General features: G+C 31.6%; 1 protein-coding gene and 1 long non-coding RNA gene across 23 annotated transcripts in view; one reads left to right on the top strand and one right to left on the bottom strand.

Moving 5' to 3' along the window:
* Positions 1-16,317, bottom strand: part of mtd (TLD domain-containing protein mustard) — a 185,403-nt gene that overhangs the window by 12,776 nt on the left and 156,310 nt on the right. For 17 of the 22 annotated variants that reach the window (XM_086904919.1, XM_086904920.1, XM_086904923.1 and 14 more), the window contains 2 exons: positions 15,382-15,610; positions 13,675-13,761 (listed from right to left, as the gene is read on the bottom strand). In XM_086904919.1, the coding sequence (XP_086761045.1) occupies positions 13,675-13,761; positions 15,382-15,610 (316 nt within the window). Of the gene's footprint in view, positions 1-4,797; positions 5,449-10,761; positions 10,967-13,674; positions 13,762-15,381; positions 15,611-16,317 lie in introns of those variants that run through there. The other 5 variants (XM_012490370.3, XM_012490374.3, XM_031918410.2 and 2 more) reach the window with 3 other exon arrangements.
* LOC147658163 (uncharacterized) lies at positions 1,054-2,917 on the top strand. Its single transcript, XR_015291189.1, has 3 exons — positions 1,054-1,525; positions 1,813-2,042; positions 2,261-2,917. It is a non-coding gene; the product is annotated as an uncharacterized LOC147658163 (long non-coding RNA).

Here is a 16,317-nt window from a genome sequence, read left to right as displayed (position 1 = left end):
TTAAGATACGACATTTGCATTAATCCCGACATTTAATTCTAGCAATTATTCCATTTTGAAAATAGAACATTACGACGTTTCGATATTTCGTCAAGCAACGAAACTCGGAAGACCTCGAAAACAGCATCACGCAGAAAGCAACAGAAATACACACAGGAAGCTACCTACCATTTCAACATGCGAGAACCCATAGTAACTTTCCAAACAACGTTCCGCTATGATTATTACATATGCAATTGCATACTTAATGGAGAAATTGCGAAAATAATAACGAATGGTATAAGAAGACAATGAATTAATTTATCTTCATGATTATTTTGTTTTTATTCTCAATTTTTTTTTTTTCATCTTTAATCACAAAAGTTATATTATTTTGCAAGAAAATTCGTTTAATTTAAAAAGAATTAGGATATTTAAAGTTTAGATATTTAAAGATAGATCTATGTAATATTATACATAGATTTTTTTTTTTTTTGAAAATGTCATTGAAAGAATAAAATCAAAGATTAAAAATTTTTTCCATATTTTGAATATGATATTTAAAACAGTGATAGAAACATTAATTTTTTTTTTCTATACATTTTTCTATATATTTAAATATTTTTCTCTATGTTGCAGCATTATCAATTTAAAACGAAAAATAGTGAATGGTGTTATAATTTCTTAATGTGATATATTCTGCTGAAAAAAAAAAAATTGTTCCATAGTATAATTAGAGACGAGTTATTTACACAAATTATTCTTTGTTCAGATTTCAAGAGATTCAAACCACAAAAAAAATGGCAAAAGGTTTCGAGGTTAAGGTATGAAGATTTTTATAACCAACTATACACTTCTTTTATCCACTCACCTTAATCAACGAAAGTGTTAAATCCTTTTTCAATTTTTTTGAAAATGTCCCGAAAAACGAGATCGATCGCGAATTTTTCTCGATTGAGCCGCTGTTTTATTTTAATCACGTGCACAAACAGACCAAAGAAGTGTTCTCGCAAATTGAAACGCGTCCAGAAGTTGGAACGAGTGCCAGATGAATGTCGAAACGAGCGTTTCACGAATAGAGAGACTATTATCCGTCGTTTTCGAAGGTAACTAATGTCCGACAACGAATTTATATTTAACGTTGCTATTGATCCGTCAAGAATTTTTTTTTTTTTTTTTTTTTTTCTCTCTCCTCTCAGATATTTTGACTTGAACGTGATTTACATCTTCGTATAACCAAAAATAATTTTTAGCATTTGATTTATTAACGGAATGCGATTTAATTTGGACCGATCTTGCGAATTCACGGAAAATTTGAAGAATTCCGGTTGGTTATTGGTGGAATGGCACTATTGCTTTTCTGTGTTGTTCAAGATTTCAAATTGTTTGAACGAAGAAGTTGGTTGAAGTTCTGCCAAGGAGGATAGAGGAAGACTGAGGAAAACTTGGAACGAGACTCGATTAATAGGATATATTAAAAAGAATCTTTCGTAGAATCTTGAATAATATATCTGGAAATTAATTGAAATAATCTCTAATGAAAATTGCAAGTTACTTATTACGTTGTAAAGTATATATTTTTAAATAATTGTTTTATAATAAAATATACCAATTTGCTTATAAAAAATAGCAATAAATTTGACAAAGAAAAATACGGAATTGCCAGCATATCTCTGGCATAATTCTTTAAAAAGTTTCATGCGTATGCTTTTCGAAAGAATAACACATTTCCATTCCAAATAATTTTTAATTAATTTTTAAGAAATTATTCCACAATTATTTTGATAAAAATAATACACCAAACGTAATAATATACTTTTACTATGCTTATAGACATCGCTATAAAAGACACTGGAGCAGTGGCAAAGAACTTTGAAGAATGTTCGTTGAAAACAACCCTGTCAAACGAGAAAATTTATCGTGGCCAGTCCGCAATCAGTGAACCGAGAGAGAGGCAAGGTCCAGGTCTTTTTTCTTCGAATTCTGGAACGAGCTCGACCCTTTCAAACTATTCCACCCCTCGTTTCTTTACTGCCCTCCGAAACAGGAAGAGATTCGTTACGGTAATTCGTGCGACACGGTTCATTGTTTCCGGTTATTGACGCGTGAATGAATAAAATTCAGTTGCTTGCGTGTTATACATACGAGCTTTATACAATATAGCATAAGAGAGAGATAATTGAAAAAATTGAAAAGGGAACGAACTACTTTCATGTTCATGATATACTGCAATTATTTTTCAATTAATTATTACTGAACTGAACAATTATTTTCATTACAGAAAATAAGAGCGAATAATTGAACAAAGAAACTTCAGTCTTCCGATAGATCGGAAGAAAATTGCTAAAATTTTTCGAGAAAAGTCGTTTTACGAGACGAGCAAATTTTACATCGCTCATTTTTATAACCGTTAGCGGAATAACATTTTCAATCATCCCATTCTAATCTCAATTCCCCGCATCTTCCCGCCATTATAAATCATTTTGGAAATTGTTCTCCTTCTATTTACATTTTCCTCATCCTATTTCTCTGCTCGCGTAGATTTATTTCTCCCGCGAGGAATCATCCCTCTTCACGATCGAACCAACCCCCCCCTCCCTCCCCATCATAGACCGCACCCTTTGCGCGTATACATTCGTCGTGGCTCTAAAGTGAGCGGCTGTATCGTTTATTGCGTAACTCGAGGATCGACCGGGTTCGAGTTCGATTCCATATATCGAACGAACGCTGGATTCTGTGTGAAAGGTGGACTGACTTAGGCGCGGCCAAGGATCGTACGTGTAAATAACCAAGAACTGGTTTTTTTTTTTTTTTTTTCTACTAATAAATAATTGCGTGTTATTATTGTGTGTCAACACAGATAATCCTTTGATTCAATTATTACACATTTATACAAACAATTTTATAAACATTTATCATTAAATGAACTATGTTTGAACTTGCTAATGATTTTTTGAAAAAATAAGATAAATCATTTGTGGATTCTTGTTATTTTATGGGAAATAATTAAGTTGATTCGACGATTTGAGTTGAGAATTAAATTTATTTATATTTCTTTTCATGCTTATTATATATGGATCGAAATCCAATCGATGAATTTTATTACGCATGTTTTGAGAATGTTGGAATATTTATGGAAAATTTTTGATAAAAAAAAAATTAAAGAAAGTTTCTTACACGATACTGTTCAATCAAAAAAAAAAAAAAGCTATCGTGTTGAATTCTTCGTAGTTTCTTCTTCTTCTTTTTCTGTTTCGCTTCAACGATGAATAAAAAGAAGAAGAAGCTTATCCGGTTGGAATATTGCCTGTCACAATTGATGCTGTAAACGTTGATTTAAATTTATTTTTCTTTAAACAATCTTTCCTAATAAACTAAACGAAGATAGGAATAGCATGTCAAGTGATTTAAAAAAATAACTAATAAATCCACAAAGATGTGTAAACGATCGTCAAGACTAATATTATAACAGTCAATATTTCTAAAACGTTCAAGAGAGTAACAAAAATACATGCTTAACACATTACCTCGGTGTACTTAAATATAATTATAAATAATAAATTTATATTATAAATAAAATAGTACGATAGGAGTAAACGTATAATCACGTTTTTCTATCCTAATAAAAATCAACAGGTTTTGCCGGAAACATTTGTACGCTTTGAACACCATCCTTGACCCTATTTTGACTGTCTAAAATTTGCACAATGTTCTAAACTTTCAAAGAAACTTTCTAAATGTTCTAAAAATTCACAGAGATAATTTACAGTTAATTACTAATATTTTTATTATCCAACAACTTGTTAAAAGATCTCTTTGAATCGAAATTTTTGTTTGGATCCATAATTCATCGAGGTTAATAATTGTAAAAATAAAAATCCAAAAATTTCTTAAACCATCCGTATTAAACTTCAAAATTTCTAAAACGCAAAATACAACTTATTACAATTTTCTTAGAAACAAATCTTAATTTAAAAATAATATCGGTGCAATACGTTTTACGTTGATAAACTGTTCTATCTATAATATCCAAATCAAGGATCAATTTTATGCGTTCTTATCCTATGGATCGAACAATTTTACATGGAATCACTTCTAAACTATTTAGAACTAGCTAGAAGGTCTGTTTACATGGATATTCACCGAGGTGAATTTGTGCATGTGGCACGAAAATGAACCATGAAAATAATGGTATACATATCGAGGGAAAAAATCAGTCAAAAGTCAGCTGTTAGGAACACGTGTGGTAAATTGCCGAGATTCATGAAAACGCCAAAGAGATTCGTAATGACCTTTCATAATAGAAAATTATCCTTGATGTTTATCAGACATTCTACACAGAGTTGAATACGTGTTCTATCGGTAATTCAATATTATTTTTTTGCAAAATAAGAATTACTGCATATATCAAGCGAATCGTTTATTAAGTTGTTACACAACTTTGATTATTCGTACAAAATTGGTATAAAGTTTTATTTTGTAATTGTAAATAAATAAAAGATCGAATTTGAAGAAAAATTTTACTCTCAGCAGTAATTCTTATGTATAAAATATATTTTATAATTCAATTTGAAAATTTCTTTTTTTCCTTCTTCTTCTTCTTAAAAAGATTTTTTAGATAAGAAGAAAAGTTAATTAAAATCACATCAGAGACAAATTAAAATTGTGAGAACACTCTGTTAACGATTCATGATTAATTAGAATTATTTAGACATTGATAATGATGTCATTACCTTTTATAAATAGAAACAAAAATATAAAACGAATTAATTTCTATAAAAACGCAAGACAAAACAAATAAAAAAAAATTTTATCTACCTTCGTCTTCTGCTTGAGGAACTTGGAGATCTTAGCGATAGGATTGGGAATCTTTGGTCTCGGCATTTTGACTAGATTCTTTCGCCTTTGACGTAGAATTCGAATATCAATTTCTTCCGTCCTTTTTTCTTTATCACTATTTTCCGTTATAATTTTCTCTATCTCGCTTCTCGTTGCGAAAAAAATTATTTACATTATGCTTTTATGTATTTCGTGTTTAAACACTGGTCCAAGATCTCACTATAGTTCGATCAGTCACCGTCGCGTGAACCTTTCTAGAAACGAACGGGTCAACTCGTATTTTCAACTCGTGTTACAGAGTTGAAAATATACACGCGATCGTTTCGTCGAATTTTGATATATTATCAAAGACGATCAATACAATGTATCTCTATTGACGCAAACTTATGATATTTCGAAGATTCTGTTCCAGACAGAAAAAGGATTTTTGTCAAAAGAAATTCTTTCGAATTTGAGATTCGTCGATTCGATTTGTCAAAGCTTTTTCTTTTCAGAAAGAAAAACTTTTCTTAGTTATTGTTGTATGTATAGATAGATATGACGTTAAATTTAATTTTGATTCGTTTCGTAAATCGATCACTTCGTATAATGCACGCTTCACTTCCCGAAGACTGAAGCAACACTGTTGTATCGTGCTTTCGGGGTAAGTCTAATACCCTAAGAGAAAGGCGTGGTGGAGAGGGGATAGTAACAATGCGCAGACCGCTTTGCGCAGCACGTGCTAACTACGTTGCGCGCGCTCTTCTATTCATTCAATTATATTATAAATTTTGGTGGACATATATTTGATTTTTGGATTTTATATTTTAAATTTGAAGATATCTACTTTTTGTTGATTAAAAAACAAATGAAGTACATCACATTGTACAATGATTATCTCGTAATCATATAAAAATTTAGATTATTTAAATAAGAGCTTTTTTTTTTTTTATTTAAAAGATTCTATAATTAAAAGTTATTTGAGCACAATATTATACATATTATTATAAGAAATTCATATCGAATGAGGAAAAAAACTATTCTAAATGAGGAAATGAATTTGCAAATTATACTTAATAAAATTATATTTACTTTTTACTCGATCAATTATATAATCAAGAAAAATTTTAGATTAAATTCCAGGCATAATTATAATATTTAAAGAAACTCGATATGATATTTGCAAAGATATGAATCTTTTAATAGCATACGCTACATGTTCAACGTGCATACTGTCACGTTCGTCTTCAATATAATAAATATTCCTTTCGTTAAATACGATAATTTCTATTCAATTTTATTTTATCGTCTATCGTTCGTAATATTATCCAATCTAACGGTATTTCAATTGAAGTCAATTCTTGAATTTTTTAATTTTTTTCAGAATCATTGGTTTTCAACAAACGTGATTCAAAAAACGCAATAATTTTAAAATGGAAAGAATGAAATTTTATAAAATCGTCAACTTATCGCTTTTTTTTTTCGATTTTTTTATTCGATTTCGAGAAATCGAAAGAATATAAATATATATATATATATATATATATAATATAAAAGTAAATATGAATACGATGAATAATAAGATCATAACCGAATATATTCATTGTAATTTACATTCTCTTTAGAGAGATTTAGCGATAACTGCGATCGTGTTTTTGTGTTCTCAATTACACGAACACGGATGAGTCATTGAATCATATTACTAATATTTGTAACAAATGTTACAAGTTAATCTGCTTATCGTAAATTTTACACATGTTTTAATCCAATGAAAAATTCACTTCTTAATCGTATCGCACGTGCCTCAATACATACGATCACGCATATAAGTTCCATTGTTATCGACAATATTAATTTTTGGCATATTACGTTAAATATGATGCGCGCTTTCGCATAAGGTGTGATCTTTGACATAAGTTCAATTATTAATCAAGTCTTGATGCAATGGAAAGAACAACAATCATATTGTTTATTCCACTTTTAAACGTGCTGATAAAATATATTCACATCGAACATGCAAATTTATATAAATTGTACGGAAAATTACTTATGTTCGAAGATATTTCGCACATTTGGTATTAAATATTTATTAGGATATTCGTTCTAGAGGTTGTTTCAATAGTGATGACTTTTCGACCTTTTTCCAACTACAATTTTATTTACTTATGAAAAAAAAAAAAAAAAAAATACAACAGAAAACTGTAATTTCGTTTTAAATCGTTTTCATTTATAAATTTTTTTTGAAATAAACATATGTTAAATATTAACTATAAATAATTTTATATATATATAAATTATTGTGATAAAGTAATTAAATTGAATTTAATTTTATATTAATGATATTCTTTTTTTTTTTTTTTTAATAATTATAAAGATTATATACTGTAAATTGAAATTTCTACTTTATGAGTGAACAGTATTTTTTTAAACAAATATTTGTAGGACTATTGATGATGGAACGATCTGTATATATAAAATATAATACGTTTGCTAATATATGCGTATCATCTTTTGCATCCTGTTAATAATATGCGACAATGGAAGGAGAAAAAAAAAAAAGTTTGCAAGTCAAATTGTGTCTCAAAACATATAATTTTTTCATTGAAAACTTAATGAGCATGTTTCTCACACGTCGAACTGAAGATTTCTCGAGATGAAATAATAACTTATTAAAATTATTATCATAAAATATATCTTGCAACATCATATAATAAAACGAGATAATTTTGTCTCGTACTATCTATCTCTCGAATTTATTTATTCAATCAAAATTTTAAAACAATCTTAAAAGAATTTCTTCTTATGGATACTTTACACGTGTTTTAGAATTATTCAAAAAGGAATGAAAGAGAAAATTATAAAAAAAAAAAAAAAAGAAAAGAAAAGAAAGGGAGAAACGAATTTTCTTACTAAGAAAATACGAACAAATACAAAACTATTTATAAATTTTCAGGAAGTAAAAATAGTAAAAATTGGAAGAAAGGAAATGAATATTCGAGTGAAAAATATTGTGCATCGTATCCGGTAATATTGATAGCGCACAATTACGCGTGGGCCGATGCGCGAAATCGTTCGAAATAGAAACTCGTAGGAGAACATACATTTATAACAGCGACTTTAATATCCCATTACAAATACGAACTTCACGATAAGAATCTTCATCAATGGTGGAAAAAGAAAAAGAAGAAACAACAACTAAAAATAATACAAAGAATGACAAAACGAAACTTAATTTTTTATTTCTATCAATGAATCGTTTCGTTAATCATGGATAAGAGAATAGAATTAAATAACATAACATAGCGAAAACGACTCAGATTCTCCGAGCCCCGAGGCGTGTCTTTAAAAGCGGACGGCATATGCAGATTATACGGAGATTAATGGACGACCGTCAACGTATCTGGTGTGCGTGGCTGGCAGGCAAACAAGATTTTTTTCCCATTTCATGGAAAATAACAGATAATCATGGTCAAATGTTTCTTGTGGCCTACGTGATCCTCCTAGATCACGTACACCACCCTGAAGCAAAGCAAAAATAATAAAGAGGGGGGGTGTATTTTATCCAACCAAGATTAATCCCTTCGCTTAATTGTTCGCTCAAGGGCCAAAGGTAATTGTACCGAAGATTCGAAGATAAATTACGAGCTCATAGTATTAGTAATAATTTAAGAGATTTCTACGATGATTAAGAGCATCGTAAAGCAGTATATATTTTCTAATTGTGGCAATAAGTAAAATAAACTTTTATCATGGAATTTTCGTATAATACAAATTATTTGAAAGCTTTTACGGTTGATTGAGGTATTAAAGATGCACACGATACTCGTTGAAGAAAATCTGAAGAGAAAAATCTAAAGAGATTATCCACAGATCCTTATGAAAGTATATGCATTTAAATACGTTTAAATGTTTAAAACTAGATTGATATTAAGATGAATATTGATGAACAAATTTATTAAATACTTTTTGATATTTGAATAATTTAAAGAAAGAGCAGGGGTCCAGGTCATGCCACTCGTGATCTTAGGAGGGGATAAACATTTTATCCTTGGAATGATTGCCATATCGAAATATTGAAATATTCCTTACAGAAGGGATGAGCAACGTAAATAATGGAAATTTTTAGAAATTTACTCTGCCAATCATCTTGATTATCTTGTTTATCCTTAATCATCGGTTCATTGTCAGTTGTGTTTTTCAAGCGATACGTTTATATATGCAAATACATGTGTACGAGAAAAAAAAAGATTTGAATTATAAGCGACATTAACTCTTCACATTATGATATTAATAATCTACAATTTATATGTACGATTTGAATTTCATTCTTCGTTTATTATTATTAAGTTAATACAAATTCTAATTTAAAAGTTTAAAAGTAATGATGTGTTTTATAAAATCCTTAAAAAATAGTAAAATTACTATTGACATTTATAATATTAATTTCGAATTGATAACAAAATTGGAAGGTTATAAATATAGAAGGAGAAGAAAAATGTGTGATTTCAAATTTTTGGCCAATCGATAATCAATTGAAACAATCGATGAATAATCTACAATAATCTAGAATTCCATCGATTTTCTTAGAAAAAAAAAAATCGATAAAATGATTAATTAATTAACTTAGTTAAATTTTTATTAGCGAAATAAATCAGTTTCTAAAAATTCACTGTTATGCGAAACTGTATAAACATTATTTGATTAATCTTTGTACACAATTTCATGGATAACTTCTGGATAATGTATAATGGTCCATAAGTTATCGTTACAATATTTGTTAATTTTAAACATAATGGTTATTGAAATAAATTTATAAATTTAAAATATATTCATTATCCTTACAACTTTCCTTATAACTGTACAAGGATCTCTACAAGTTTTCTCGATATAAATATTTTTCTTAATCTATCTATATTGCTTTTTCTAAAAAAAAGAAAAAAAAAAATTATTCTGTCAAATCCATATGGTGTTTCACTTCTTTCTCTTTTTCTTAGAATTAATTACTTATATCCCCACTATTTATAAATTTAAAAAAAATATATTACTACTACCTAATTATTTAAAAATCGATCGAAAATATTCATTCAATCGTATCCAAAATATATTAATTCTAATTTTTCAAACTCATCCATTCATGTTCCATAAATACATTTTGAATTTCGAATATTTCCAAGTTTTCAACGATTCCTCTCTCGTCCATGGTTAATTATAGCAACAACCAAGCATCGTGCGAGAGAACGATGCGCTAACAAAGTGGAAAATCAAATGGAACCCTGCTGGCTAGTTGGAAAAGTTAGACTAGATCCAAAATGGCGAGCAACAAATGGAAACTGAACGTTTCAACGAGCACATTGTTTATAATCGTCACTGTCCACTGTGATACATTACAAAGCTGGCGCCATACTTCTCCGGGGCAATTTTAGCAAAACCTACCCGCCGTCCAAGGGGCCAGTGGAACGAAGAAGATGGAATGTTGGCACAGGGCCGAGAGGCGAAGGTTACGCGTTTCCTCCTCGGTCCACGATGTGAAACAAGCCGAGGACGGAAACATCGGCTTGTTTTTGATACGACTATGGAAGATTTCTGATTGCTAGAGTACATCTGTTGCTCGCGTAATTCCTCTTGATATTTTGAGTCTGATAGTGGGATGATTTGGAATCTTCTTGTGCAAATTTCTCTTCGAGGTGACGAAAAGGAGAACGAAGAACAAGTAAGACAATGAAATTATATTGTTGTTAATCACAGTCATTGAGATGGTGAGTCATCGAGATGGATAAATTGATTAATCCGTGTGTTGAGTCTTTCTTCTACGGTATATAAATATATATACGTACCGTGTATGATTAATTTGTAATAATCACAGAAACGTCATCGTGAAAGAAGACGTTTTTTTTTTTTTTTTTTTCTTACTCACTTATTATATCAAAATGTTATTACGATGGAAAAATAGTAACACTGTCAAAATAACAGCAATCATTTCAAATATGTTTATATTCGTAATATTAACCATTGTGTGTATTTTGTGAATTGTGTGTACGATCGAACGAACAATAATTTTAGCCCGGCCGTACGATTACTATTCATAAAAATACGATAAACAAGGCATGATACGGATGATTGATGGAGAACATCGACCTCCTGCCAGGACCACCCACAACTCCATCTTTTTCTGAAAAGTGGATAATAATAATTCTTCGAGATTTTCCAAATAAAGTACATTTATGATTGCCAAAGTATTCCGAATCCAGAAAATTTCAGAGAATTTTGAGAGAAAGAATGAGTAAATATTATTATATTGAATAATAAATTTCTCTAAAGTTTCAAAGTTTGAAAATCTAGGATTATTGAGTTAATTTTTCTGCAATTTCGACGCATCAATTTTAGACGAACAATTACACGACCTGTTTTCATTTCCATTGTCCATTGACGTCAACGGATTCTCCGTTGAAAATAACCTTGGCACATTTGCAATGTCTTCGAAATATATATATATTTTTTTACGATTAGTTTAAAAGAAAGAAAGAAAAAAAGAACGAAAAATAACTCAAAAAAATAAAGGTAGAAAGTTCGAACGAGTTCTAATTAACTTTTAGGTGGCTAGTTAAATATAACCTCATTGCTCATTCGTTAATTATTGGAAAATGATAATTATGGTCACGGGAGAAAGAGAGATAAAGAAGCCGAACTAGCAACCGTAATTATTCTCATATACAATTTTCTTTATCAACAATAGCGATAAAGTCACTTGTTTATTCTCAATCCGACCCGTGATTCGATAAATCCGATCATTGCAACGAGCACATCGACGATAAACGGTCACAATCGCTCGTAATCCCGAATTCGAAAAATTCATCGAGTTGGAAGATCAAACCTTTCAAAAATAGCGATCGATTCATAGCTCTTATTGTCCCGGTGACCAACCCGGGACACATTCACGAGCGATGAACACCTCTCTATTTGGCAAACGATAGCACATGGTTGGAGGAGCGGAAGAAGATGACGCAGATGAACGCAGTGAAGGCGACCTTCCGGAAATAAATCGGTCACCGAGCACCATCATCCGAGAAATATTCTTCTTTCATTAACTTCCCTCCCCGGGACGGGGAGAGGCCATCTATGAGGATGATCGAATTTTTTAGCTTTAGGCGTGAAAAACGCGTCGATCGTTCGAAGAAATCGTGGATTATTTTTAAACGTACATTTAAGTATAAGCAAACAAGCTCGGTGTTTTCGGTGTTCGATTCGGTACACGTTTCTGATGAAAAGATTTTCGAGAGAACGATCTTTACATCTTTATTACCATTATTGGTGAAAATTATCGATAATAATAAATTCGCAAATTGATCAAATGTTCGATCGTCGCTTGAATACAAGTAAAATATGTCCAGGCATCTCCAATCTTTTCTGAAACGTATTCTCGCGCAGTAATGGCACGTTTGTGGTAAAAATTGTGTAAATTATCAATAATAAATATATAATAAATTTGCAAGTTGATCAACGTTTGAATGCAACGACGATCAGCGTTGTAAAATATGTCCAGGCATCTCCACTCTTCTCTGAGACGTATTCTCGCGCAGTAATGGCACGAGTTGTGGCAAAAATTGTGCAAATGATCAATAATAAATATATATAATTAACAAATTTGCAAGTTGATCGAAATGTTCGATCAACGTTTGAATACAACGACGATCAGCGTTGCAAAATATGTCCAGGAATTTCCATCTTTTCTGAAACGTATTCTCGCGCGGCAGTGACATGTTTATGGTGCGAAACCATGCGGCGTCGTGTTATGGCTGTGCGGAATGGTGGCGTGCGAGATCGGTCTAAAAACCAGATCAACCAGAGGAGAGGAGGCAACGAGCTGAGGAATCCGAAGCTGAGAGAAGGCGTGCAGCATTTAATATTCGAGCGACACAGAGAGGTATTTTAGCCCGAGAGGGCGTTGGACCGACATTCTAAATACAGAAGGGAATGTTAAACGCTATTTGGATGGCGATTAAAACCGCTTTGGAACCGTGGCCGAAGCAAAGGGTTCAAGAACGATGATGAAGAAACTATTTCTGTCCCGACGTATATCATCGATATAATCTAACGAGAAAGTCGGTTTCGTGTTATAGTTTCATCCAAATAAAAAATGAATAGATTTGAAATTGATGTTTCAAGCACTTAGAACCATAAAGTTGGTGGATAAAAATATCGAGCGGAGTTATATTAACAAGTTTATCGGCATTCCTTTTTTTAATCCCTTACGCTTTCCAACCTCTGCAAGTCTAAAAATAAAAATCCCACCTCGAATTCTTTCAAAATTCATACGAATAATTTGAAATTACAACGTGAACACAATTTAAACAATACATAAACATTTCAATTTCCTACGTACTTCGAAATATTTAATTTACTCGAGAGACTCGAGTTACTCTCCATTTGGAGATCCAACGGAGATTAAAATATTACGAACGTTGTTATTTCTCTATAATCTATCGTTTGGCGTTTACTTTTTTTTTTTATTAATCATTCAATTTCTCTAAAAAAAAAAAAAAAAAAAATTGTCAACAATCTATTCCCCAAATGTACAAACGTTCGACGAAAGCAGAAAATCATCGAAAATGATTACGGTCGAAAATGATCGAGGCGATCGATGAAGCGGCAAAGCGTATTGGCAGACAATAATCGCAGAGAGGAAACGGTGAAACGTGGGCTAGGCGTTACAAATCATCGCGTGACAAATGGTGCACCGAGTATATCCGAGTAGAGGAGGGTGTGACACAGTGTAACATAAAAGGTGCGTTTTCATAGTTAAACAATCGAGCAATCTGGGTGGCTAATTTGTATTTTATATCAAACGATCGAGAACGGAGGATTGGGGAGAATCGATACCTCCGGGTCCTGGATCTGCTCGGAATCCGCCGATGTGCTCGACGTCTTCAGGATGCTGTACAGCTTTACGTAGGGGGCCTTGATCAGCTGTTAGCCAATATAATCGGCCGTTTTTAGCGCTTTCTTTGCCTGGATTTTCCACCTGGATTTCCCTCCATCCTCGCATCGATCGTGATTCACGCGTGAAAAAATTTTTTGACTTGGAACCAAAAGTCTCGAAAAAACTTTTACAACTCTTTGGAGAAAAATTAGCTTTTCGAAAAAGCGAGATTTCTTTCGAAGAAAAAAAAAAGAAAGAAAAAATTATTTTAAAATGGAATATCAGAGAATTATTCAATAATTAATTTATCGATAATTTTCGAAGAATACCGATGCAAGGATCGAGAGTTCACTGGAAGCACTAACGCTAATTTTCTCTTGCTTCAGAGAAATGAAAAAAGAAAAAAGGAGAAATCGGCCAGAAAAAAGAAAGAAGCTCGCATAGGAGATATACGGTGCTTCGATGGATCAGGATCATCGATTATGAAGATGACGAAGATGATATTATCACTGTGCTCTGATGTGAAAGTGACGCGAGAAGACGTGGAAGAATGAAGAAGACGAAAGCTGTGCGCAACCAATCGATGATAAAGAACACGATGATGAAGAACCGAAAAGAAAGAAAGAAAGAAAAAGAAAAGAAAACAAACGAAAGAAAGAAAGAAAGAAGATGGCGAGGAACAAAAGCTGAAGATGCTTCGACGTGTTAACTGCGTTAACACAAGCTGACTAAACCAAACTGTGATTATAACGCTCGTTGACAACGATGAATATGAGGTGCGTCGAACCTGGGTGCGTAAGACAGCGAGATGAAATTATTCAAATTATTGTAAGAATAAACTGATGATTAAAGAGGAGTTAAATCAAGTATGCGTTTGTATGAGTCGATTTCGATGATTGATCACACGTAATCACGCTGAACGATCAACATATTATAAAACGTGTTCTTCAAAATGAACAGTGTTCTGTGTACAATGGTCGAACTTGATTGCCTTCTTCTTTTTACCTGATTAATTGTTACGGGGCTATCACAATCTATAGAATGTGTCTATAGAATGCATCGTAAAAGAAAATATAAACTGTATTTAACAATTGTTCGGGCATTATCTCGTTTTCACCATTATGAGTCGTGCTATTATTTCACTGTTTGCAAAATATAAATGGAAATGATGGGGTTTTATAAATGAGAGAATTATAAAAGTATGTTAAATCAGGTAATGCGATTTCTTTTTTTATATAGCTATACTTAAAATCACAATTTATAACAAATATCTGTTGCTTCGGTTGTACGATATATCGAAGCAACGATAAGAGAACAGGATAGAAAAATTTTTTCTAAGATATTATTACAATTAAGTAAAATAGATTGTAACCTATTTTTTTCCACTATCTACGACGACTTCTTTTTTTTTTTTTCACTTAAAATTCATCGATCAACGATAAAAAAAATCTCATTACTAATGCACGACTTAACATACGTGATTCCCAATCGTGAAAATCATTCATCAGAATAAAATTCTTCGATAATCGTGCGAGTTCAGCGTGCCAACGTAAAACGAGGAAAATTTTTGATGATCGCTTGAAATTCATTTGAGAATAAAGAAACAATTTCGAGGATATAAAAAATAAATAAATAACAATAATAATAATAATAATAATAACACTCACCTCCCATGATTCTCTCGTCAGCTCGGATATCTCGTCGCTGTCTTGACGAGATTTTCCTTCCTCTGTGCTTTCCCCTGCTTTTCCAGCCTCGTGTGCACTCGATAACTCGGGCGACAGATCCGTGTCGGTGTCCAACAGGATGTACCCACGTTCCCGCCAATAATTCTCGTCGAGCTCTCCATAAAGCGAGGGCACCCACGCATGGATGAACCTGTAGAGGTCGTCTACCCTGCGAATAACAAGACCACGCTTCGCATTAATCGACAGAGTTACGACAGTCTTCTTTCCACTTCCACCCATCCCCTCTCCAATAGTCGTTTTCTATCGCGTGTCTTTTATCAAGCAAATATAGAAAAATTACGAATGACGCGTATCGCTTCGATAACGATAATCGTTTTTACGTAACATCGATTCCCTGGCTTGTATTGTTTCCGATACACTGTTCTGTTATGTCTGATTTAATTTAACGAGGTAATAGGAATGGAGTTTTATGGGTTGTTATTTATGGGAAACGTTGGAATTAATTTTCAGAGATTTGGTGGTTTTGATAATGATGATAGTGATTTTTTTTTTTTTTTTTTTTATAGGAAGATTTCTTTTGTTTCTTTGGTTATTATACGTACATAATTAAATAAAATATGTAAATCAAGTTGTAGAAATAAGATAACTTGAAATAAAGCGAGTTTATATTTCGACTGTGTTTATTTATTATTTCTTGGAAATAATAATAATAATAATTTCGAGTAATTACTTTTGATTACAATTTTTTCTAACGAACGTGTGTTTTTAAATTTTAATCCGATGATGATTTATTTCAAATTCTTAGATTTCAAACTTTTAATCGATATATAAGCGCTATACACTGCGTTTCCAATCATTAAAAATTTCAAATTTAAAAGAATGCATTCAACGAGAATATATATATATATAAAGAAA

Source organism: Apis florea, unplaced genomic scaffold (genome assembly GCF_048593485.1).
Source record: "Apis florea isolate Af1SG1 unplaced genomic scaffold, ASM4859348v1 contig_2350_pilon, whole genome shotgun sequence".
Lineage (NCBI taxonomy): Eukaryota > Metazoa > Arthropoda > Insecta > Hymenoptera > Apidae > Apis > Apis florea.
Note: the sequence above shows the minus strand (reverse complement) of the source record. Positions and strands in the feature narration are given on the sequence as shown.